Source organism: Podarcis erhardii (assembly GCF_964252035.2).
Source record: "Podarcis erhardii genome assembly, chromosome: 10".
NCBI classification, from domain to species: Eukaryota; Metazoa; Chordata; class Lepidosauria; order Squamata; family Lacertidae; genus Podarcis; species Podarcis erhardii.
In genome coordinates, this window is record NC_138500.1 from 11,541,462 (window position 1) to 11,560,845 (window position 19,384).

The 19,384-nt window shown below is 45.7% G+C and overlaps 1 protein-coding gene across 29 annotated transcripts in view; it reads left to right on the forward strand.

The window, feature by feature from the left end:
* Positions 1-19,384, forward strand: part of CELF2 (CUGBP Elav-like family member 2) — a 559,297-nt gene that overhangs the window by 276,609 nt on the left and 263,304 nt on the right. Inside the window, exon 1 of one of the 29 annotated variants that reach the window (XM_081879911.1) lies at positions 4,548-4,705. The exons of the other annotated variants lie outside the window; for them this stretch is intronic. Coding sequence (XP_081736037.1) covers positions 4,698-4,705 — 8 coding nt within the window. The 5' untranslated portion in view covers positions 4,548-4,697. Of the gene's footprint in view, positions 1-4,547; positions 4,706-19,384 lie in introns of those variants that run through there. 29 annotated transcript variants of the gene reach the window in all.

A 19,384-nucleotide genomic window follows, 5' to 3' on the forward strand; every position in this document is an offset into this window, starting at 1 on the left:
AAGTCTTATTTTGTTCCCCACATTTCTCCATCAGTTTCCCCCGTTTTTTCAAGTCTTCATGAAAACCCATAAGCATTTCTCCTAAGCTATGGTGTTTTTTTGTATGCAATTTTCTCTACCATAATGCATTTTTAAATGTTACAATCTCTAATATATACATTTTAGGCACAGTTTCCAATATTTAGCACATTTTAGTAAACATTATTTTGTTGGAGAACTGCATCACAACATTCAGAGAAGTGCAAATTTTGAAGGATGGCTGTGTTTTGGCTTGCTTATTTTTCTGGGAAAAGAAAATGTGAACCAAGCTGAATTTCTCCTCAATTCCTAGCTGTAAGATTCCTTTCCCTTAAGTACAGCAACTCTTAGAGGCAGGTGCTTAACCCTTCTCAAACCTATCAATTCTCCCTGGTTAAAAAAAAATCATAAGGCCAGTCTATTCCCTCCCCAACCCTGCTTCCATGTCAGATCAGACTTGTTTTCAGTCTTGGGTTCTTAACTACTGGAGGGTAGGGGTTTAAAAAATGGTTTAAAATGGCCAAAGGGGATTCTTAGATGAGAATCAAGAGGCAGGGAAAGGGTTAAGCACACACAAACTCACTCTTCCCGATTCTCACTTACGAAAACTATACTTCTGCACATTATCCACCACACATTTGGTTTACAGAAATTTCAAATCGATACACAGTCAAATTTCTGCCTAATATTCACAGTAGGGCAAAGCGTATATTCCTCATACAATGCAATTTTTGTGTGCTTGTTTCACTAATGCATACATTGGGATATGTGTTTTCGTTAAGAAAAGTACACAGTACTTGGCTAGAGAAATGCCTTTCAAAATTCAGAGAAGAGTGGATTTTGAAGTTTCACTGCATAACCCTTTCTGTTTTGCTCCAGAAAGTGCAAATTTTGTATGCTTACCTTTAAATGTGAACCAAATCTAACATGTCTCTCATCCCTGAAAACCTGTGAAGTAGGTTAGGCTTGAGAGTGTGAACTTCATGGCTGAGTAGGGACTTGAACATGGGTAGGGCTGTCATACATCTGGAATTTCCCGGACATATCTGGAATTTCTGAAAATCAGTAAAAATGTCCTGGAAAACTCAGGCGTAGGGCAACCCAAAGTTGAAAGTGTCAATTTTTTTTTTGTGAATTTCCTTTTAAAAAATAGCTCAGAAACTTCTTGCTCAACAACCTTTGTGTCTGGATTTTCACTTTTTGAAATATGGCAACCCTAAGCATGGGTTTCTCTGATATTGTTAGCTGGAAAACACACAGAGAGACACACAAACTACTCACTCCACTGTTCATCCACTCACAACTTAACTTGGTGGTCTGTGAACAGAAGAAATCTTGCATTGACCATCGACTTTCGCGTCCATAAAAAATGCTGTTCATCTAATTGTGGTTGATTGTTTTTCTTAGCGCGCCATCCTGCAATGTTCCAGGACAGCAGCTTTAATTCTTTGTCCCTCCATGGTGTAGATTTGTTGGGTCCACGGTGTCCAGTGACCCCTTTACGTCTAAAAAAACACTCCCATTAAGTTTGTCAATAGGCATCTGCTGCATAAGGGAATGATTATCCATAACTCTTGGGGACTTAAGGGGGTGATTTGGACTTGGGGGAGTAGCTATTTCATTTGGGGAGAGTTTTAGATAGTTGAACCAGGTACTCGGAGATGTGACAGTCTGTTTTAGTTTTGCCTTACCATACACCAGCGGGGGCTGCGATTGGTCTTCCAAATCTACACATTTAAAGGCGTCTCCCACCGTCCTCTTGTCCACTAGGCACTTGGGGGATATAGGCCGTGTGTGTGAGCCTTCCGTAGTCTCAACATGGGCCTCCTTTTTAGTCAGTCTGCTTCTCAGGGTGTCCAATCTAACCAAGATTTCCTTTTGGGCTGGCATCTGCAGTGACCAGAACCGATTTATTAGGGCATGTTCTTCTATGGAGAAAAAGTCCTCTCTGTCGTTCAAATGAAGTTGAGTCTCAATAGGGGCTATGTTTTCCTGCTGGTGTACTAGGCTCTGGTTTGCTGGTTTTGTTGCATATGCACTCTATCGTTTTGTTCCTCTGTTCCTGGTCTCCTTTCCCCCTTGGCCGCCAGTAGGGAGGTTAGCGGAGCTCTGTTTTCAAAGATTCTTAATAAATCTATTTCTTTCTTTAAAAATAGATTTCTTGTTCTAAAGATGAAGTTGACCAGATTATGATCTGTGAAAGTGATCAGGGCACGGACTGAATGTCCATCTTGATATAGGTAGTCTATACTGTCTATGTCAGTTGCTTTAACTGCCCCAGGTAGAATGTTGTTTATAATAGTCAGCAGGTGCCTCAGGCGGTCTGTCCCTGTGCGAGGACCCAGTGGTTTTGGATAGTTCGTGAATACCATCTTTTCCGGGCTTAGGACCAGGATCCATTCTTTCTTTCTACTGGGGGCTTGGAGTTCCCACGGGTTCCCGTCTATATTGGAGATTCCCGACTTACTTCTGTTTGCAGTTGCTACAGGGGTCCTAGGTGGGTTCAAGACAGGAGAGACTCTCCTCCCTGCAATAGAGGGGAGTGGTTGTGGCCGGGAGCCGGACTCCGCCTCAAGCAGGGGGGGCGTTTGCCCCCTGCCTCCCACTCACCTGGCTGGCGCCCTCGCCCTTGGCCAGGCACCCAACCAGGTGCCTTCAAGGGGGAGTGTACAGCAGCCTGAATTGCTGCGGCGCCAGCCTCCAGCCCTCACTTTTTGTCGTCCCGTCGCGAGTCACCCACCCTCCACTCCCTTAGAGCAGGGTTTCCAGTTTTCTTTTGGCCTTGCTATGGACCTTAGGTTGGTCGCCCTGGTTGCCCAGGGGGGCTGGTAGGAATTTTTCCATTTGGCATTAGGCTTTTTGGTTTTTTCGCCTACCTCGTAGCAATCGTCACAACTTTAGTGGTATTGGTGGGTAGGTTAGGCATTGGAATAATGTGTTGTGGTGTGTGGAAGGGCTAGGTGTGGCCATCACCTGCGCCTTCAATTTTTGGGTATTCCGTTAAAGGAATCCGGCGGTCGTGTATTCTGTCCGATGCCTGCTTGGCGGGAGGCCATGGCACGACCCTCGGTGACATCAGGGGAGAGCCTATAGTTGGATTAGCATCAACAGGCTCCACCTACTGGTGAATAAACCCCCTTTGTTTTTTAGACTCACCCCTCTCCAAGTGGGTGGAGTCAGCTGACTTAATCCAATGCCTAAGCCAATACCTTTTCACTTGCTGTAATCAATAAAGTTGTGGCCTTTTCTTGCCCATTAACCTTATATCACGTGTCCTTGTGTTTCATTCCACTGCGCGGGGTTCGGGTCCTCGAACCACAGCATCCAGCTGTAATTTGGTTGCTTTTGTCAGGCTGGGCGAACATAGGGGGAGAACGGCCGTAGCGGGGCTTATTTCTTTAAATGTACTTGGGGAATTATTTTCACATATGGGGAGGGGTTTGGTCTTTGGCGAGTCTCCCTTGTCGATCTCTTTGGTGCCTTGAGCTTTGAATTTTTATTTTTATTTTTGTAGATATAGGAGGTGATGATAATAAGTTGAAGAGTTTCTGCCACTGTTTTTTGCTGATGTGTTGGGTTTTTCTAGACGGCTTAAAATTTTTGATGTTTTTAGTTTTCTTCGTCTTGGGTTCCGGTTTTCTTTTGCGTGAGTTCTTTTTGGGTGGTATGTGGATTCTAGCATCTGAGTCCAGGGACTGATCTGTGGCTCTTTTTGTTTGAAATTCTCCACAAGCGTCAGGAGTAGGCCATTTGTTACTGCTAGGAAGTTTTTTATATTGTAGAGGTCTGTGCGTATCTGATCTATTTGATCATGTAACTGGTCACCCCTCTCTTCTATACTGTTGGCATTTGCTGTGGGCTGAGGGTCTTGCTGGTTTTCCCTGGGATTCTGAGTTAATTTTTGGTGCTCGAGGTCACTGGGGTTGGGGGAATTGGTCATCAAGGCGTTCTCAGCTAGGTCCAGTTCCTGCGCCCAGCTCATGGAATAATTTGGTCTTTCATGCTTAGTTTGTAAGTCTTTGCGTTGTATTGACCAATCCAGCACAGTAGGGGCAATTTCTTTTGGAGTCCTCTCGTGCTGTGGATTCTTTTTTCACTTTCACTTAACCGACCTGGAACAATCTATCAGAGAAAAGGCCGCCGCCCATGGGACAGAGGGTCATGGATGAATGATAATCCAGCTTCTACCTAGGGTTTTAATAGGTCATAAGATTTTATGGTAACTATATTCGTAATGTATTTTTGTCGGTGTTTGTACTTTGATGCTATGGCCTGTCAGCTACGCAAATAAAGTCTATTCTATTCTTCTAATTGTGGTTGATATAAACTCAACCCAACACTTCTGGAGTAGCAAATGGATATATTTTTTAATTGAAAGGTTGCTGCGTGTCTCTCTAATAAACTATGAGATAGTTCCCCTCTGCTCTTAAAAGTGTTTCTAGAGTGCTGAAACGCCAAGGCCTTTGCTTGGTGCAGAAATGTGTGTGTGTGTGAGAGAGAGAGAGAGAGAGAGAGAGAGAGAGAGAGAGAGAGAAGTGGGGGAAGTTTTGCTGGCGAACGGATGTCTTCGCATATTGCCAAACCACAAAGGAAGCTGCAGAGCGAAGGCTCGAGGTCTCTGGTGCAAAAACTGCTCGACCAGTTGAGAAGCAGGAACTGGTGAAGATCTGCATGGAGCCATGTTGAGGTATTCTTTTTAAAATGGTTTTTTTCTTCCTCTACCTTGTCCTGAAAGAAGGTTAAACCGTAGGACCTGAACGATGTTAAGATGCCTGGATGACCTTTCTGGGGGAATCGAGGGCAGGTGGCGCTTTGCAGAAATAAAATTAAAAAATGTTCCTTTTGAAAACTTGGCTATTGTTAGGGAATGAGGACAGCGAGGGAACAGGGCTGCGTACGAGGGAGACCAAGGGGTTCGCTTGAACAGGAAAGGCCTTGTGCCCTTACACAATCCGCAGGGAGAGTTTGAAATAGCCACAGAGAAGAGGTTTTTATCTACACAAAGCCCAGATGAACGGCTTGCTTGGACATCTTTTGCTTTCTTTTTCAAAAAAACCCCCACAGTGCCTCTCTTTGTCGTTTGTTAGAGGCTTGTACTTTTCTCTCTGTGTGTCTTTTAACGTGTCCTCTTTGGGTGAGGAAAGTTTTCCAAGTATTCAGAACACTTGTATCAGGAAAAATAAGATTCAGAGCAGGAGGGGACCTGCAGTCTTCCAGATGTTTCTGGACTATCATTCACATCCTCTCTGATCTTCAGCCCTGCTGGCTGGGGCTTTGGAGAGCTGTGTCCTATCACTGCTGGACAGTGAGTGACCCCACCCTGCTTGGACCCTGCTAACAGGAGGGAGAAGAAACCACAGGTGGGATTCTGTATATCCTAGTGTTGCGTCCCCAAATAACATTTTTCGACTGTGAAAATTTCAGGATTTTGCTTGGGATCTGCGTGATTGCCATGTTTTCAGTCAGGAAGGGATCCTTCTCACCGGTCCAAATTGATCTGTGGCCATTTTGTTTTATCTCTCCACTTCCTTACCGTTTCCTTTCCTGTGAGCTCCTGAGGGCAGGGACCTGTCTTGTTGTTTGTGTGTAAAATACACATTGACAATGTGCTCTAAATAATAACTGTTGTTGTTGTTGTTGTTAAAGAACTCTTTGCCTTCAGTGGGTAGATCGGGATCTACGGGAGATTTCCAGTGGATAGTCAAGGATTTCTGACTCTCGGTTCTTGAACAATTGAAGCAGCACAATTCACACAACCTTCTGCCTCCGCCACCCTAAATTATGCTTCTGAACTGAAGAAAGCTTGAGTAACCAGGAGTAGATTTTTGTGAGGAAGGTCTGTAAGCACCATTCAGTTCTGGGACTCAAATGTCCTGGTCTCAGAACTGTTTAATTCTTTATGTATGAATTTTGCACCTGGCTGCAAAAGTTGGTGGATCTAGCAAAAACTAAAGCATATCCTGCAAGCCTGAACTCTGTCCACTCCTGCCTCACAGTATTTGCAGTGGCTACATTACTTTAAAATAGGTGCCCTTGAGGTTGGCTTTTGTCAGCTCTGCATCCAATCTCCTTGGTGTCTGCTGGAGTCGAGGATCTGAACTCAGAACTTCAGGATGAAGGTCCACTCTGTCCATGCAAGCTTGGGTCATATTCGCATCATACATTTGAAGCACTATGATGCCCAACTTTAAACAGTAGTGGCTTCCCCCCAAAGAATTCTGGGAGCTGTAGTTTATTAAAGGTACTTAGAGTTGCTAGGTGACTCCCTGTTCCTTTTCCTGAGCTACAATTCCCAGAGTTCCCTGTTAAGTGGCATTGATTGTGAAACTACTCTGGGATTTGTAGCTCAATGAGGGGAAGAGGGGTCTTAGCACATTTAAACTACAGCTCCCAGGATTCCTTGGAGGAAGCCACGGCTGTTTGAAGTGGCAGCATAGTGCTCTAAGTGCACAGTGCAGATGTGGCCTCAGATGAACTCACAGTTCTGCCTTGTGCAGCTTCTTCTGGCTCTTTAGTAGTGGTAGTAGTAGTAGTAATAATAATAATTTATTATTTATATCCCACCCATTTAGCTGGGTTTCCCCAGCCCCTCTGGGCAGCTCCCAACAGAATATTAAAAGCACAATAAAACATCAGACATTAAAAACTTCCCTAAACAGGGCTGCCTTCAGATGTCTTCTAAAAGTCAGATAGTTGTTTATTTCCTTGACATCTGATGGGAGGGCGTTCCACAGGCTGGGTGCCACTACTGAGAAGGCCCTTTAGGGAGGACGGCCTCACCTTCACCTCTTTGACAGTAACTCAGAAACATACCTATACTTCTAGTTTATGAAATTCAAGGTGGGTGGGTTAGAAATACCCAGTGCCACAACTCTGAAAACTATTAGGTCTCCAGAGCTGGACTCGAGTCACTTTTGCAAGATAGTAGAAATGAGAAGCTTGGTGATCACAAATGCACGGGGTTGGCACAATTTCTCCCCCACCCAACCATGTGTTAACTCTGTAAGAGCTAATCTAGCTACTGTAACTTAATTACAGCTGTAACTGACTTCCTTGTGGGCGCAGCTTCTCAGAACAAGCTGACGGATTTCGCTGAGAGTTGCTTTATCAGCCTTTAAAAAAAAGTGATAGGGATTTCAGGTTTGTTTGTTTCTCTGTCAACTTTCTAGTGCTCCCAAGTTGTGCGTTCTGAAATGCACACAGTTTCATTCATAATATGGACGCATCACACCCCTTAGAACCAGTTGGAAGGGACCATGAGGGTCATCTAGTCCAAGCGCCTGCAGTCCAGGGATGTTTTGCCCAACATGGGACTCGAACACACAACCCTGAGATTGACAGTCTGGCGCTCTTGCCTACTGAGCCACACACTGTTTGGGAAGAAGATGGGAAGGTTGAAACCCTGAAGGTGCCCAAATTTGAAACCAACGGGTTTCAAGTCACTGAGAATACTTTTTGTGCCTTTAAGAGGGGAGAGGTTGTTTCCCTTGATGGAAGCACCCAACGCAGTTTGGTTGGGGAGAGGAAAGTCCTTAAACTGCCTCTTTTGTTAGAACTAGATAACATCTTGTTATGAGTCGTCACGTTTAGCAAAACGGTGGAACACTTGTGAAACACCCATCTCAAAACCGCAGCACACTTTTCCTGGAATAGCTGCATGGTTATTGGTTCCAATATGAGGCAGAGCAGGCTTGCAGAATCTTTCCTTTCGTTTCCTTTCCTTTTTTTTTTTTTTGTCTTACGTCCCCGGGTCACTGTCATTTGGGGCTAGAAAGGTATCTGGAACCTTGTTGGGTTTTTGGTGTGTTGTTGTTTTTTTTTTTTTTTGCAAAGATTGCATTAATCCTGATCACTAAATAGAGCCTCCATATTCAGGAGCAGGTTCATCAGGGTGGTCATGTGACCCGCTTCCACGCAGAGGACTTCCCTTTATTTGAAGGAATCCCATGCGAAGGTCAGTGCTGTCCAAAACAAGTTTAAAGATAAGAACCATCAGAAAGGAGAGCAGAGATTGCCTTGAAGTTACACATCAGCAGTGAGCAGAGCAGTGAGCAGATCTTGTCACAGCCTTCGCCGCAACAGAGAGCTGTGTTGGGATTGTAGTAATTATTTGTAAAAAATTTACAGCTGTACAGTAATACCTCCACAAATACAGATAGGTAGCCGTGTTGGTCTGCCATAGTCAAAACAAAAAAAAATCCTTCCAGTAGCACCTTAAAGACCAACTAAGTCAGTTCTTGGTATGAGCTTTCGTGTGCATGCACACTTCTTCAGATACATCAAATGCCAACAGTGTCCTTCAGCTCTCTATATTGAACAAACAGGCCAGACCTTACGCCAAAGAATAAATGGACATAAATCGGACATCAGGAATCACAAGACAGAGAAACCAGTAGGAGAACACTTCAATCTCCCAGGACATTCTATACAAGATCTCAGAGTAGCTGTTTTACTACAAAGGAATTTCAGAAATAGACTGGAAAGAGAAGCTGCTGAATTACAACTTATCACCAAACTTAAAACCATGGAGAAACCTGGTCTGAACAAAGACCTTGGATTCTTATCTCATTATACATGACAAAGCCATTTTTCACCTTTTCACCCCTTGCTTTTTCCTGTAAGACCTATTGCAGTCGTTAAGAGTCGTCAACAGGCTCATCACAGCTATCTGCCAATCACCCATTCCCACCACCCTTCTGAGTAATACCCCTCCCCACCTTCTCACTATATAGAAGGGTCTGGAAACTTCTGTTTCAGTGTATCTGAAGAAGTGTGCATGCACACGAAAGCTCATACCAAGAACTGACTTAGTTGGTCTTTAAGGTGCTACTGGAAGGAATTTGTTTTGTTTTGACCTCCACAAATGTCCGCCTCGTCTAGCGTCCATTCTGGCGAACGTCCATTGCAAACCTGGAAGTACTGGAACGGGTACTTCCAGGTTTGCCGCATGTGCAGAAGAGCTAAATCGCACTTCGCGCATGCACAGAAGCGCAAACCGCTCCATGCGCATGTGCAGATGCGGCACTTTGCCCTGCGTCCTTTTCGGCTAGCAACCGCAGCTCCGGAATGGATCCGGGTCGCAAAACAAGGTACCACTGTACATATAAATTAGCATGTGCAAATTTTAAGCGAATCTTTACTCTTTTGTGTGTGTAGGTGTGTTTCCTCTTTTTGGGGTAACGAATAAGTGGAATATGAATATGCTGAGGGCAGTGGCGAACAAGGATAGAAACGGGCTATTGTGGTTATGCCCTGCTTGGGGGCTTCCCAGAGGTGGCTACTGTAGGAAATAGGAAGCTGGCCTAGACAAACTTTCACTCTGATCCAGCAGATCCTTTCTAATCTGGATGATGCACGAAAGAGCATAGGTCCTGGGCCATGAATCCTGTCCTGAGAACTGCACTCTCCACGTCCTCAGGTTCAGCTGCTTGATTTGAGGATGCTTGGCGCAGGTTTTTGAGCTAGCCAATCAAGATGTTTCATCCTGTCTTCCAATCACGTGGTCTGATGTTGCATCCATGCACACACTCGCCCATTTGTGCTTCTTCCTCTGAAAAGGGCTCTGTGGTTTGAGCTTGCACAATCTCGCTCGTGATGTGGCCAAAGCTTGGGTGAAACTCTTACAAATCCAAGTGGAAACATCTGCTGCAAACGGCATTTTTCTCCTCCGTACTAGGATGGAGGGAAGTCAGAACAGTCAGCACTTTCCCCCTGAAATGATTCCCCCCCCCCTTCTTTACTTTACAACGGAGCTTTGTTTTTCTCCCACTCCCAAATACTTCCCTGCATCCTCTTGAGACAGCCCAGCCCAAATGTCAGCCTTTCTCGGCCATCCGCAAGTAACATCTGCCTCATGCCTGGCCACCTGCTCTCTTTCGGGTCCCTCCAGGGTTTGTGTTGCAGCAGTTCCAGCATCCGCTGGATTCTTCTTCTTCTTCTTCTTCTTCTTCTTCTTCTTCTTCTTCTTCTTCTTCTTCTTCTCCTTCCCAAAAATGAATCTGTCTGCTTATATAGTGGTTAAGTACTTAATTCATTCCGGAGGTCCGTTCTTAACCTGAAACTGTTCTTAACCTGAAGCACCACTTTAGCTAATGGGGCCTCCCGCTGCTGCCGCACCGCCGGAGCATGATTTCTGTTCTCATCCTGAAACAAAGTTCTTAACCTGAGGTACTATTTCTGGGTTAGCGGAGTCTGTAACCTGAAGCATATGTAACCCGAGGTACCACTGTACTTCCATTCTTCTCTGTGGCTTCTTCAGGCATAGTGGAGATGCTGGCTAAGAGCCGCGATGGAACCTCCATGTTCAAAGACAACATATCTGTGACTGTCAGTGGCTGGACACAACAGCATCTGGAAATCATGGGCCTCAACCACTGGCTCCCTTGAAGAATCAAGATGGGAACTCGTGGAAATACTAGTCACAGATGGTGGGACCTGCAGCCTTCGAGATGTTGCTGAATTCCTACTCTTGTCTGCCCCAGCCAGCATGACCAATGGTTAGGGTGATGGGAGCTGGAAATCAGCAACATCTGCAAGATCTCAAGTTCCCCACCTATGGAGCTATAAGACAGCCTGGGATGGGAACAACAAAGGAAGTGAAGAATATGGAGGTGGGGTAAGCTGGGGCAGAATAGACACAACATCTAGAGCAACCTATCTCAACCTGTGGGTCTCCAGATGTTGTTGAACCACAACTCCCATCACCCCTAGCTAGCAAGGCCAGAGCTCAGGAATGATGGGAGTTGTAGTCCAACAACATCTGGGGACCCACAGGTTGAGAAACACTGATCTAGAGGGTTGCATGGATGGTTAACCTGAGGCCCTCCAATGACATCTGGAGGGCCACTGGTTTTGCAGCACAGCACTGAATGGCTCTTTGGTTTGATGGAGCAGGTTCCTTGTTCTCTTATGGGTGGTTTCTTTCCTTTCTTTCTTTTTGAATGGGCACCACGTATTTGAACCAAGCTTCAGAGCTTCACATGCACAGTATTTTCCCCAAATGTGCCTGGCAGATGGGAAGGACGTCGTTGCAGCAAGCTAAGTGTCTGCTTAGAGTATTATTCCTTTTCCGGTGGGTGGCCAGCCTAGAAGCAGAGTGTTGGAAGTGCAGCAGCAGGGATCATTCAGTTAGCAACCCAAGGGTTAATTCTGTTTAGTCAACCAACCAAGAGAGAGTGTGTGGATGTGCCTCCTTTGCATCCGCCCAGAACGGTATGATTCTTTGTGAGGTAACATGTGCTCTGATTGCCTGATTGTAGTGCTCTGATTGTAGTTCTGAGAGAGTTCCCCCCTGCCCTGGTATGTCTCATTTTTTGATACCTTCCTGCCATGAGCAAGGCCTGAAAATAAGACAAACCCCCTCTGTTTGTTTCTCCTTGCATTAAAGGTAAAGGGACCCCTGACCATTAGGTCCAGTCGTGGCCAACTCTGGGGTTCCGGCGCTCATCTCGCTTTATTAGCTAAGGGAGCCGGCATACAGCTTCTGGGTCATGTGGCCAGCATGACTAAGCCACTTCTGGGGAACCAGAGCAGCGCACAGAAACGCTGTTTACCTTCCCGCCAGAGCGGGACCTATTTATCTACTTGCACTTTGACATGCTTTCCAACTGCTAGGTTGGCAGGAGCAGGGTCCGAGCAACGGGAGCTCACCCCGTCGCGGGGATTTGAACCGCCGACCTTCTGATCAGCAAGTCCTAGGCTCTGTGGTTTAACCCACAGTGCCACCCATGTCTCCTTGCATTATGTGCTGCTTTTATTCAGTTTTCCTCAGTGATGTGTTTATTTTTCTCCATCTGCATTATCCACCTGACTCTGCAAACACAGAGACATCAGCCACCCCCTTTTGTTTGTCCTCCGGCAGTCCGAGGTATACTGCCTCTGAGCAGTGATGTTCCATTTAGCTAGCATGACTGATAGCTGCTGATGACTCTGCCCTCTTCTCCAAAGTGAGATGCTTGATTCATGGCAACCAAGCGCAGGGCCCAAGCCCCCCGCGATTCTCTCATTGGCCAATTGGTGGAGAGACCGGCGTCGACTCCAGACGCTTCCACTCAGCCCCGGGAGCCGAAGCCATAACGGAGCTTCTTATTTCTCCCCTCGCAACTCCCGGGAGACTTCTGCCTTGTTGGAAAATGCTATAAGGAAAGCCTGATTATGATAAGTGTGGCACGTGTTCTTTAAAATTGCTTTCTTTGCAGCGCGCCATAGCAAAGTAATAGAGCAAAATAATGGCGGCATTAGTAATAGTTTTCCCTCTTTCACAAGGAGGAGTGAAGAGGGGTGCGAGGGAAGCTACGTTATGGCAATAACGGCTCTAGAAGACACATAAATGTTTCTAGTTAACCTTTGTGAAAATACTTTCCCTCCTGTTTTAATACACTCTGAGGAGGGGGCAGGAGAGGAGAATGTGACGGTTGTGAGTAATTGCAAGCAATCTGAGCTGCATACATAATTCCCCTTTGCTGGTGTTGTCTGTGGTGACTGTTTGGAAAAGGGGGAGCCCTTATTCAGCTTGCCTGTGGCCAACCTGGTGGACCAATCCTTCTGGAGAATATGCATCCCAGTGGTGGGCGAGGCCCAGAGCCAAAATGGGGAGGAGCAGCAATGATTCTCATCTTGGTACCTCGGGTTACAGACGCTTCAGGTTACAGACGCTTCAGGTTACAGACTCCGCTAACCCAGAAATAGTACCTCGGGTTAAGAACTTTGCTTCAGGATGAGAACAGAAATCGTGCTCTGGCGGCGCGGCAGCAGCAGGAGGCCCCATTAGCTAAAGTGGTACCACAGGTTAAGAACAGTTTCAGGTTAAGAACGGACCTTCAGAATGAATTAAGTTCTTAACCGGAGCTACCACTGTATAAGAGTATCAAGGACTGGACACTGAGTCCGTAGATGGGTGGATACTGATGTGTGGACACCAATTGAAAGCAGATTGGAGGCAGACTTGGAAGAAGGAATTGGTGATATTGGGGGAACCTGTAGGTATCCCAGAATCCTTTGCAACACAGAGCAGTTCTGGGGCAGGTCTGGAGAGCATTGGCCATTTCCTCAGCATGTAAATTGGCCATTTCCTCAGCATGTAAAATGCTTCCTGGAGGTAGAAAGTATGGGGGAAAGACTGATCTAAATGCACAACTCCACATATTTGGGGGTGAGGCAATAGGTTTCCACTCAGCTAGATTCTTCGACAACTGGTAGGAGCTTTCACCCTGTCCTCTTTTTTTTTTTTTTTTTTGCACTCCTCAGCTCGCCACGTCTATTTTGGGTTGGGCGCCTCCTGTCATATGCTGTCTCGAGTTTGGGGTATTGGGTTGCAGCTCACAACTTAAGTTGCACCCCATCCTCGCACCTGCATGACCTCATCGGTGACCTTTCATGCTTGCCAAGTCATGGACGTAGCCAGACCTGCCATGTTCACAGATGGAGCTGCTTTGGCATGCATATATATATATATATATATATATATATATATATATATATATATATGCAGATATGAGACAGCTTCCCAAATTGCTAGTGCTTTTGATGCCCACCTTGGGTTTTGGTGTAATTTCAAGCAAGTGGTTCTCTTCAGTAGGTGACTTTTTAAGTAAGAAGAACCCTTAATCACAGAGAATGTGAAAAGACTCAGTGGCTATCAAATCTCAAAACAAAGAAATGGAGCCTTAAAATTATCATGGTTATTATTATTATTATTATTAATATCATTATCATCTTATATGGTCTATGAGGCTATTTGCAGACTTAGCACAGAATCGTAGAAATGTAGAGTCGTGAAATTGGAAGGGAACACAATGATTTTCTGGTCCAAACCACTGCAATGCAGGAATCTTTTGCCCAATGTGGGGGCTTGAACCCATGACCCCGGCAGAGGAACGGGGGTGCGAAAGGAGCGGAACGCCCCTGGCACCATTCCAGTAGTGTGTCATTGCGGGAGGGCCGCCCAGACACGCACCGCACGCCCCCACAGGTGGCGCGTCACGCTCCCAGAACGTGCGCCACGCCCTTGCGGGGCAGCTCACCACGCCCCTGTTAGGATATAGTTCCATTCCACCTTTAGAACAGGCATGTGGAGTTGTTGTTGTGTGTTACATGTCTGTTTACTTCCAGCACAGTCTGCTGGGAACATCCGTTGTATCTAGCTTTTGCCTATGCTGTTTGCTTGAACACGAAGGGAAGCAGACATATTTTTTCCTTTGTCCCACTGCTAAATAAATGCTTGTAAATATGCTTACATATGCCTCTGTCCGCTACTTCTGTTGCAAAGTGGTACCTGAGGTACCACTGTATATCGTACAAAACGGGTTTGAATTCCATATTGTGATATCAGTTTCATATTTTTATTTTACCTGCCAATATACAGAAATCATGATGTGTGTTAGGGCTGGGCAATATATTGTCCAAAGCCAGTTTGAAGTCATATACTGAAGGAGCGTCTCCACCCCCATTGTTCTGCCTGGACACTGAGGTCCAGCTCTGAGGGCCTTCTGGTGGTTCCCTAACTGCGAGAAGTGAGGTTACAGGGAACCAGGGAGAGGGCCTTCTCAGTAGTGGCGCCTGCCCTGTGGAACGCCCTCCCGTCAAATGTCAAAGAGAAAAACAACTACCAGACATTTAGAAGACATTTGAAGGCAGCCCTGTTTAGGGAAACTTTTAATGTGTAATAGACTATTGTATTTTAATATTTTGTTGGAAGCCGCCCGGAGTGGCTGGGGAAACCCAGCCAGATGGGTGGGGTATAAATAAATTATTATTATTATTATTATTATTATTATTATTATTATTATTATTATTTCGTGGTATCAGTTTCACAGCTTTTGACATGGCAATATATCGTGATTCATGATGTGTTTGTATGAGTGTTCTGAAAAAATCATTATGGGAGGCAGGAATTGTGAAGCCAGCCAATACCTCTCTATAGCTCCATCCTTACTTCAGACACTGTGATACAGGGGCGCCAACTTGCCCTCCACATTTAGGGGGCCTCGCATCATGTGATGTGTCCCGACCCCACTCGGCATGCCAGTGCTCTCCCCCTGCCCAGTGCATGAGCGCTCACCCGGCAGGGTGGTGGTGACAGCGGCCCCCTCAATATTGTGGGGGCTCAGCCCCCTGCCCACAAATATTGAGGGGACCAAAGCCCCTTCTGCTCCCTACACATTTGTACCTTGGGTTAAGAACTTAATTTGTTCTGGAGGTCCTTTCCTAACCTGAAACTGTTCTTAACCTGAGGTACCACTTTAGCTAATGGGGCCTCCCGCTGCCGCCGCACGATTTCTGTTCCCATCCTGAAGCAAAGTTCTTAACCCGAGGTAATATTTCTGGGTTAGCAGAGTCTGTAACCTGAAGCGTCTGTAACCTGAAGCGTCTGTAACCTGAGGTACCACTGTAGTTGGCACCCCTATTGTGATATATCAGTAAATCGCTGTGATGAGCTGGTGGTATATTGCGATGTTGAAAACCAGATATTGCCCAGCCCTAACTCAGACTGACGCTCCACTGATGCACGATTTGTGTTTCGCTGCGTGCGTGTAGAGCAGTCACCCATTTTGCTTGGAGTCTTTTACATAGTCTGGCTGTATTTCCCTCAGCCCTCTTCAACAAGCACTAGAGTGCAGGAAGGTCCTTGAAATGTACGGCCTAGCCGCCTGCTGCTCCACTCCTGCGCCACTCCTGACCTATATTTTATTTCTTGATGCATTTATTTATTTTTAAAGCCCTCACACCCCTGGCTTTATTTTCACCACCCTCGCCGGCTTACGGAGACTAATAAAAGCCGCTCGCAGCTTCACAGCTTCAGCAGCGGGCGAAAATCTTTTGCATCAGGAAATAAATCAGCCTGGGGGAGGGGGGAGTGTTTTCGCACATGTGAGAAATCTGAACTATGACAAGTACCTCTTTTGGCTCTGGCCGGTGGGTTCAAAAGTGGAGACATTCTTCTGTCGCTGTGACTTGAGTCTTGCCTTACAGGCCTGCATTCCCCAGGAACAGGTTCTCTGCTTCCCAGAGAGTCACATTTGGTGTTGTGTGCTAAGAGAGCGCCAACATGGCACCTTTTTTGATGCCAACTGCCAGGAGCCTTCCAGAGTCACGTGTGTGATGCACATCCAGTTCTCATGCCTCAGCTTCTTGGCGGCTCTTGTGGTGCCGTCTCCCATCTTTTGTGTTTTAAGAGTCCATGTGGTGGGCATTTCAAATGACAAATCTGGTTGTTGCCATAGAATCATCAAGTAGCAAAGGGCCTTGGAGGTAAGGATGGAGGAGAAATCAAACTCAGTCTGCGTTCGATTTTGCATTTTCCAAAACACAAACCGAAGCACAGCCATCCTTTCAAACTAGCGCCTCTCTGAATTTTGCAAAATTCAGCCCAGCAGTATGCACAAGAATGCATACCCTCCGTAAAGTCTGCGTTACGAATTCCTACGTAAGTGAAACTAGCATAGAAAAGGCACTATAACACGGGACCGCCTCTCCTAGTACGCCCAGCGGAGGACCTTAAGGTCCACAAATAACAACACTTTGGAGGTCCCAAGCCTCAAGGAGGTTAGATTGGTCTCAACTAGGGCCAGGGCCTTTTCAGTACTGGCCCCGACGTGGTGGAACGCTCTGTCAGAAGAGACTAGGGCCCTGCGGGACATGACATCTTTCCGCAGGGCCTGTAAGACAGAGCTGTTCCGCCTGACCTTTGGTTTGGACTCGGTCTGACCCTTATGTTTCCCTCCCCTTCTGGTTTTGATCTATGGGCTACTTTAAAATGAGGCTGCATTTTAAATTGCATTTTAACCTATATTTTAAATTGGTTTTCCCCCTTCTCTTTACCCCCCTATTATATTTTATTGGTGTTAGCTGCCCTGAGGCTGGCTCTGGCTGGGGAGGGCGGAGTATAAATAATAAAATATATTATTATTATTATTATTATTATTATTATTAGGGGAAATGCAGGTATGCTTTGCAAAAAAAAAAAAAAGGATGCCTTAGGCAAAATTGTATGGAAAGTTGGGAGACATTAATACCAAAATGCTGGTTAATTTTCATAAGGATTTTTTAAAAATGAAAATAGTGAGCTGATGTGGAAATATGGGGCATTGGAGGGCCAGGTAGAGAGGTGCTGAGGGCCACATTTGGCTCTGTGCCTGAGGTTCCTCACCCCTTGCCCCATTCGGTACCTTTTCCCAGCTGCATAGTGTCTGTTTTCAGCATAGGCATATTATGCATCATTTTGAGGGTTCATCAGCAGTGAAGGTGTCATACCAAATATTCCTTACAAGCTTTAAAAGACTTGTAAGCCATGCAAGAATAAAATCCATAGAGCCCTGGTGAATCATAAGAAAAAGAATTGCAAACAAACCCCCACACTTGTCTTGCAGTGCATTAAAAAGTTTTAAGAATAACGGTATTCGGGAAAGATTTTTCTCCCCCTGAAGTTTTGTGGCATATGACTTTATTCTAATCTGCCTGCCAGAGGGGGGTCAGAGTTCACGGTGACCCTTCTGTTGCTAGCATTTAATATGTTGACAGCTGACACCACAGTGGGAGAAGAAAAATGTGGCTTGCTAAAAGCGCCATTATCAGCTTTGACAGCTGCTCATTGTGGTCCCAGCCATGGCAGGCTTCAAAGGCCCACAAATTAAAAAAAATTTAAAAGAAAAATGCTCGTGTTAGTTGGGAGAAACTCCTTTATGTCGCCCAATCTTCCTATGAAGACTCTGCCCTCTGTGATGGCGTTTAGACAGAGAGCAAATACCCCCCTAATTATTTCTCCCTCCACCTCTCACTACAGAGGGCAGCGTGTGTACGAAATGGTAGGTCAGAATCTGCTTGCAGAGACCCCGAAAGAGAAGTAGGTTAGAGTTTCCTCCCTTGCTTGCAAGACTTGTGGGAACGGAGCTGTGCTGTGGTTTGTTTTTAGAGACGGTTCCTAAATTCTCACCATTCACATCCGTGTATTATCTGCATCAGGGGTACAGTAGCTAACCTGTGGCCCTCCAAATGCTACCAAACTTTGGCTCTCATCAGCCCCAGCCAGAAAGCCCAATGGTCAAGGATGATGGAAGTTGTAGTTCAGCTACAGGTTAGCCTCCCCTGATCTAGACAAAAGGTTGCCATGATAGAACCCTGCCTTCTTGTGCTTTTACAAGGGACATCTACACATGAGCAGTTCAACGTGGGGTGCAAAGCCAGGGTAATAATAATAATAATAATAATAATAATAATAATAATAATAATAATAATAAATTTTATTTATACCCCACCCACCCTGGCCAGAGCTGGGCTCAGGGCAGCTAATACCAGTAAAATTACAATAAAAACATAATGGGGGGGACCAATTTAAAATACAGGTTAAAATGCAATTTAAAATGCAGCCTCGTTTTAAAAGTAGCCCATAGATCAAAACCATAAGGGCAGGGAAACATAAGGGTCAGACTGAGTCCAAACCAAAGGCCAGGCGGAACAGCTCTGTCTTGCAGGCCCTGCGGAAAGATGTCAAGTCCCGCAGGGCTCTAGTCTCTTGTGACAGAGCGTTCCACCAAGTCGGGGCCAGTACTGAAAAGGCCTAGTTGGGACCAATCTAACTGCCTTGTGACTTTGGATCTCCAAAGTGTTGTCATTTGTGGACCTTAAGGTGCTCCGCAGGGCATACCAGAAGAGGTGGAAAGCAGGGTACAAGACTAGGACCAGAAAGATCAGGTTTAATAGTCTCCCACCCAGCCATACAATCATAGAATTGTAGGCATCCCCAAGAGTCATCTAGTCCAAACCCCTGAAATGCAGGAACCTCAGCTAAAGCATCCAGGACAGACGGCCACCCAACCTCTGCTTAAAAACCCCCAAGGAAGGAGAGTCCACTACTTCTTGTGGGAGTCTGTTCCACTGCCAAACAGCTCCTGCTGTCCGAAAGTTTTTCCGAATGTTTAGTCGGAATCTCCTTTCTTTGTAACTTGAAGCCATTGGTTTGAGTCCTACCCTCTAGAGCAGGAGAAAGCAAGCATATTCCCTCTTCCACGTGACAGCCCTTCAGATATTTGAAGATGGCAGTCCTATCTCCTCTTTTCCTTCGCCTTCAACCATTCTTCATAAGGCTTCGTTTCCAGACCCTTGATCATCTATTTCGGTTGCCCTCCTCCTCCCAGCTTGTTGACCATCCCTGCCCTAACCTACAAGTTACAGGTAGGTAGCCGTGTTGGTCTGCCATAGTTGAAGCAAAATAAAAAAAAAAATCCTTCTAGTAGCACCTTAGAGACCAACTAAGTTTGTTATTGGTATGAGCCTTTGTATCTGAAGAAGTGGGCATGCACACGAAAGCTCATGCCAATAACAAACTTAGTTGGTCTCTAAGGTGCTACTAGAAGGATTTTTTTTATTTTGT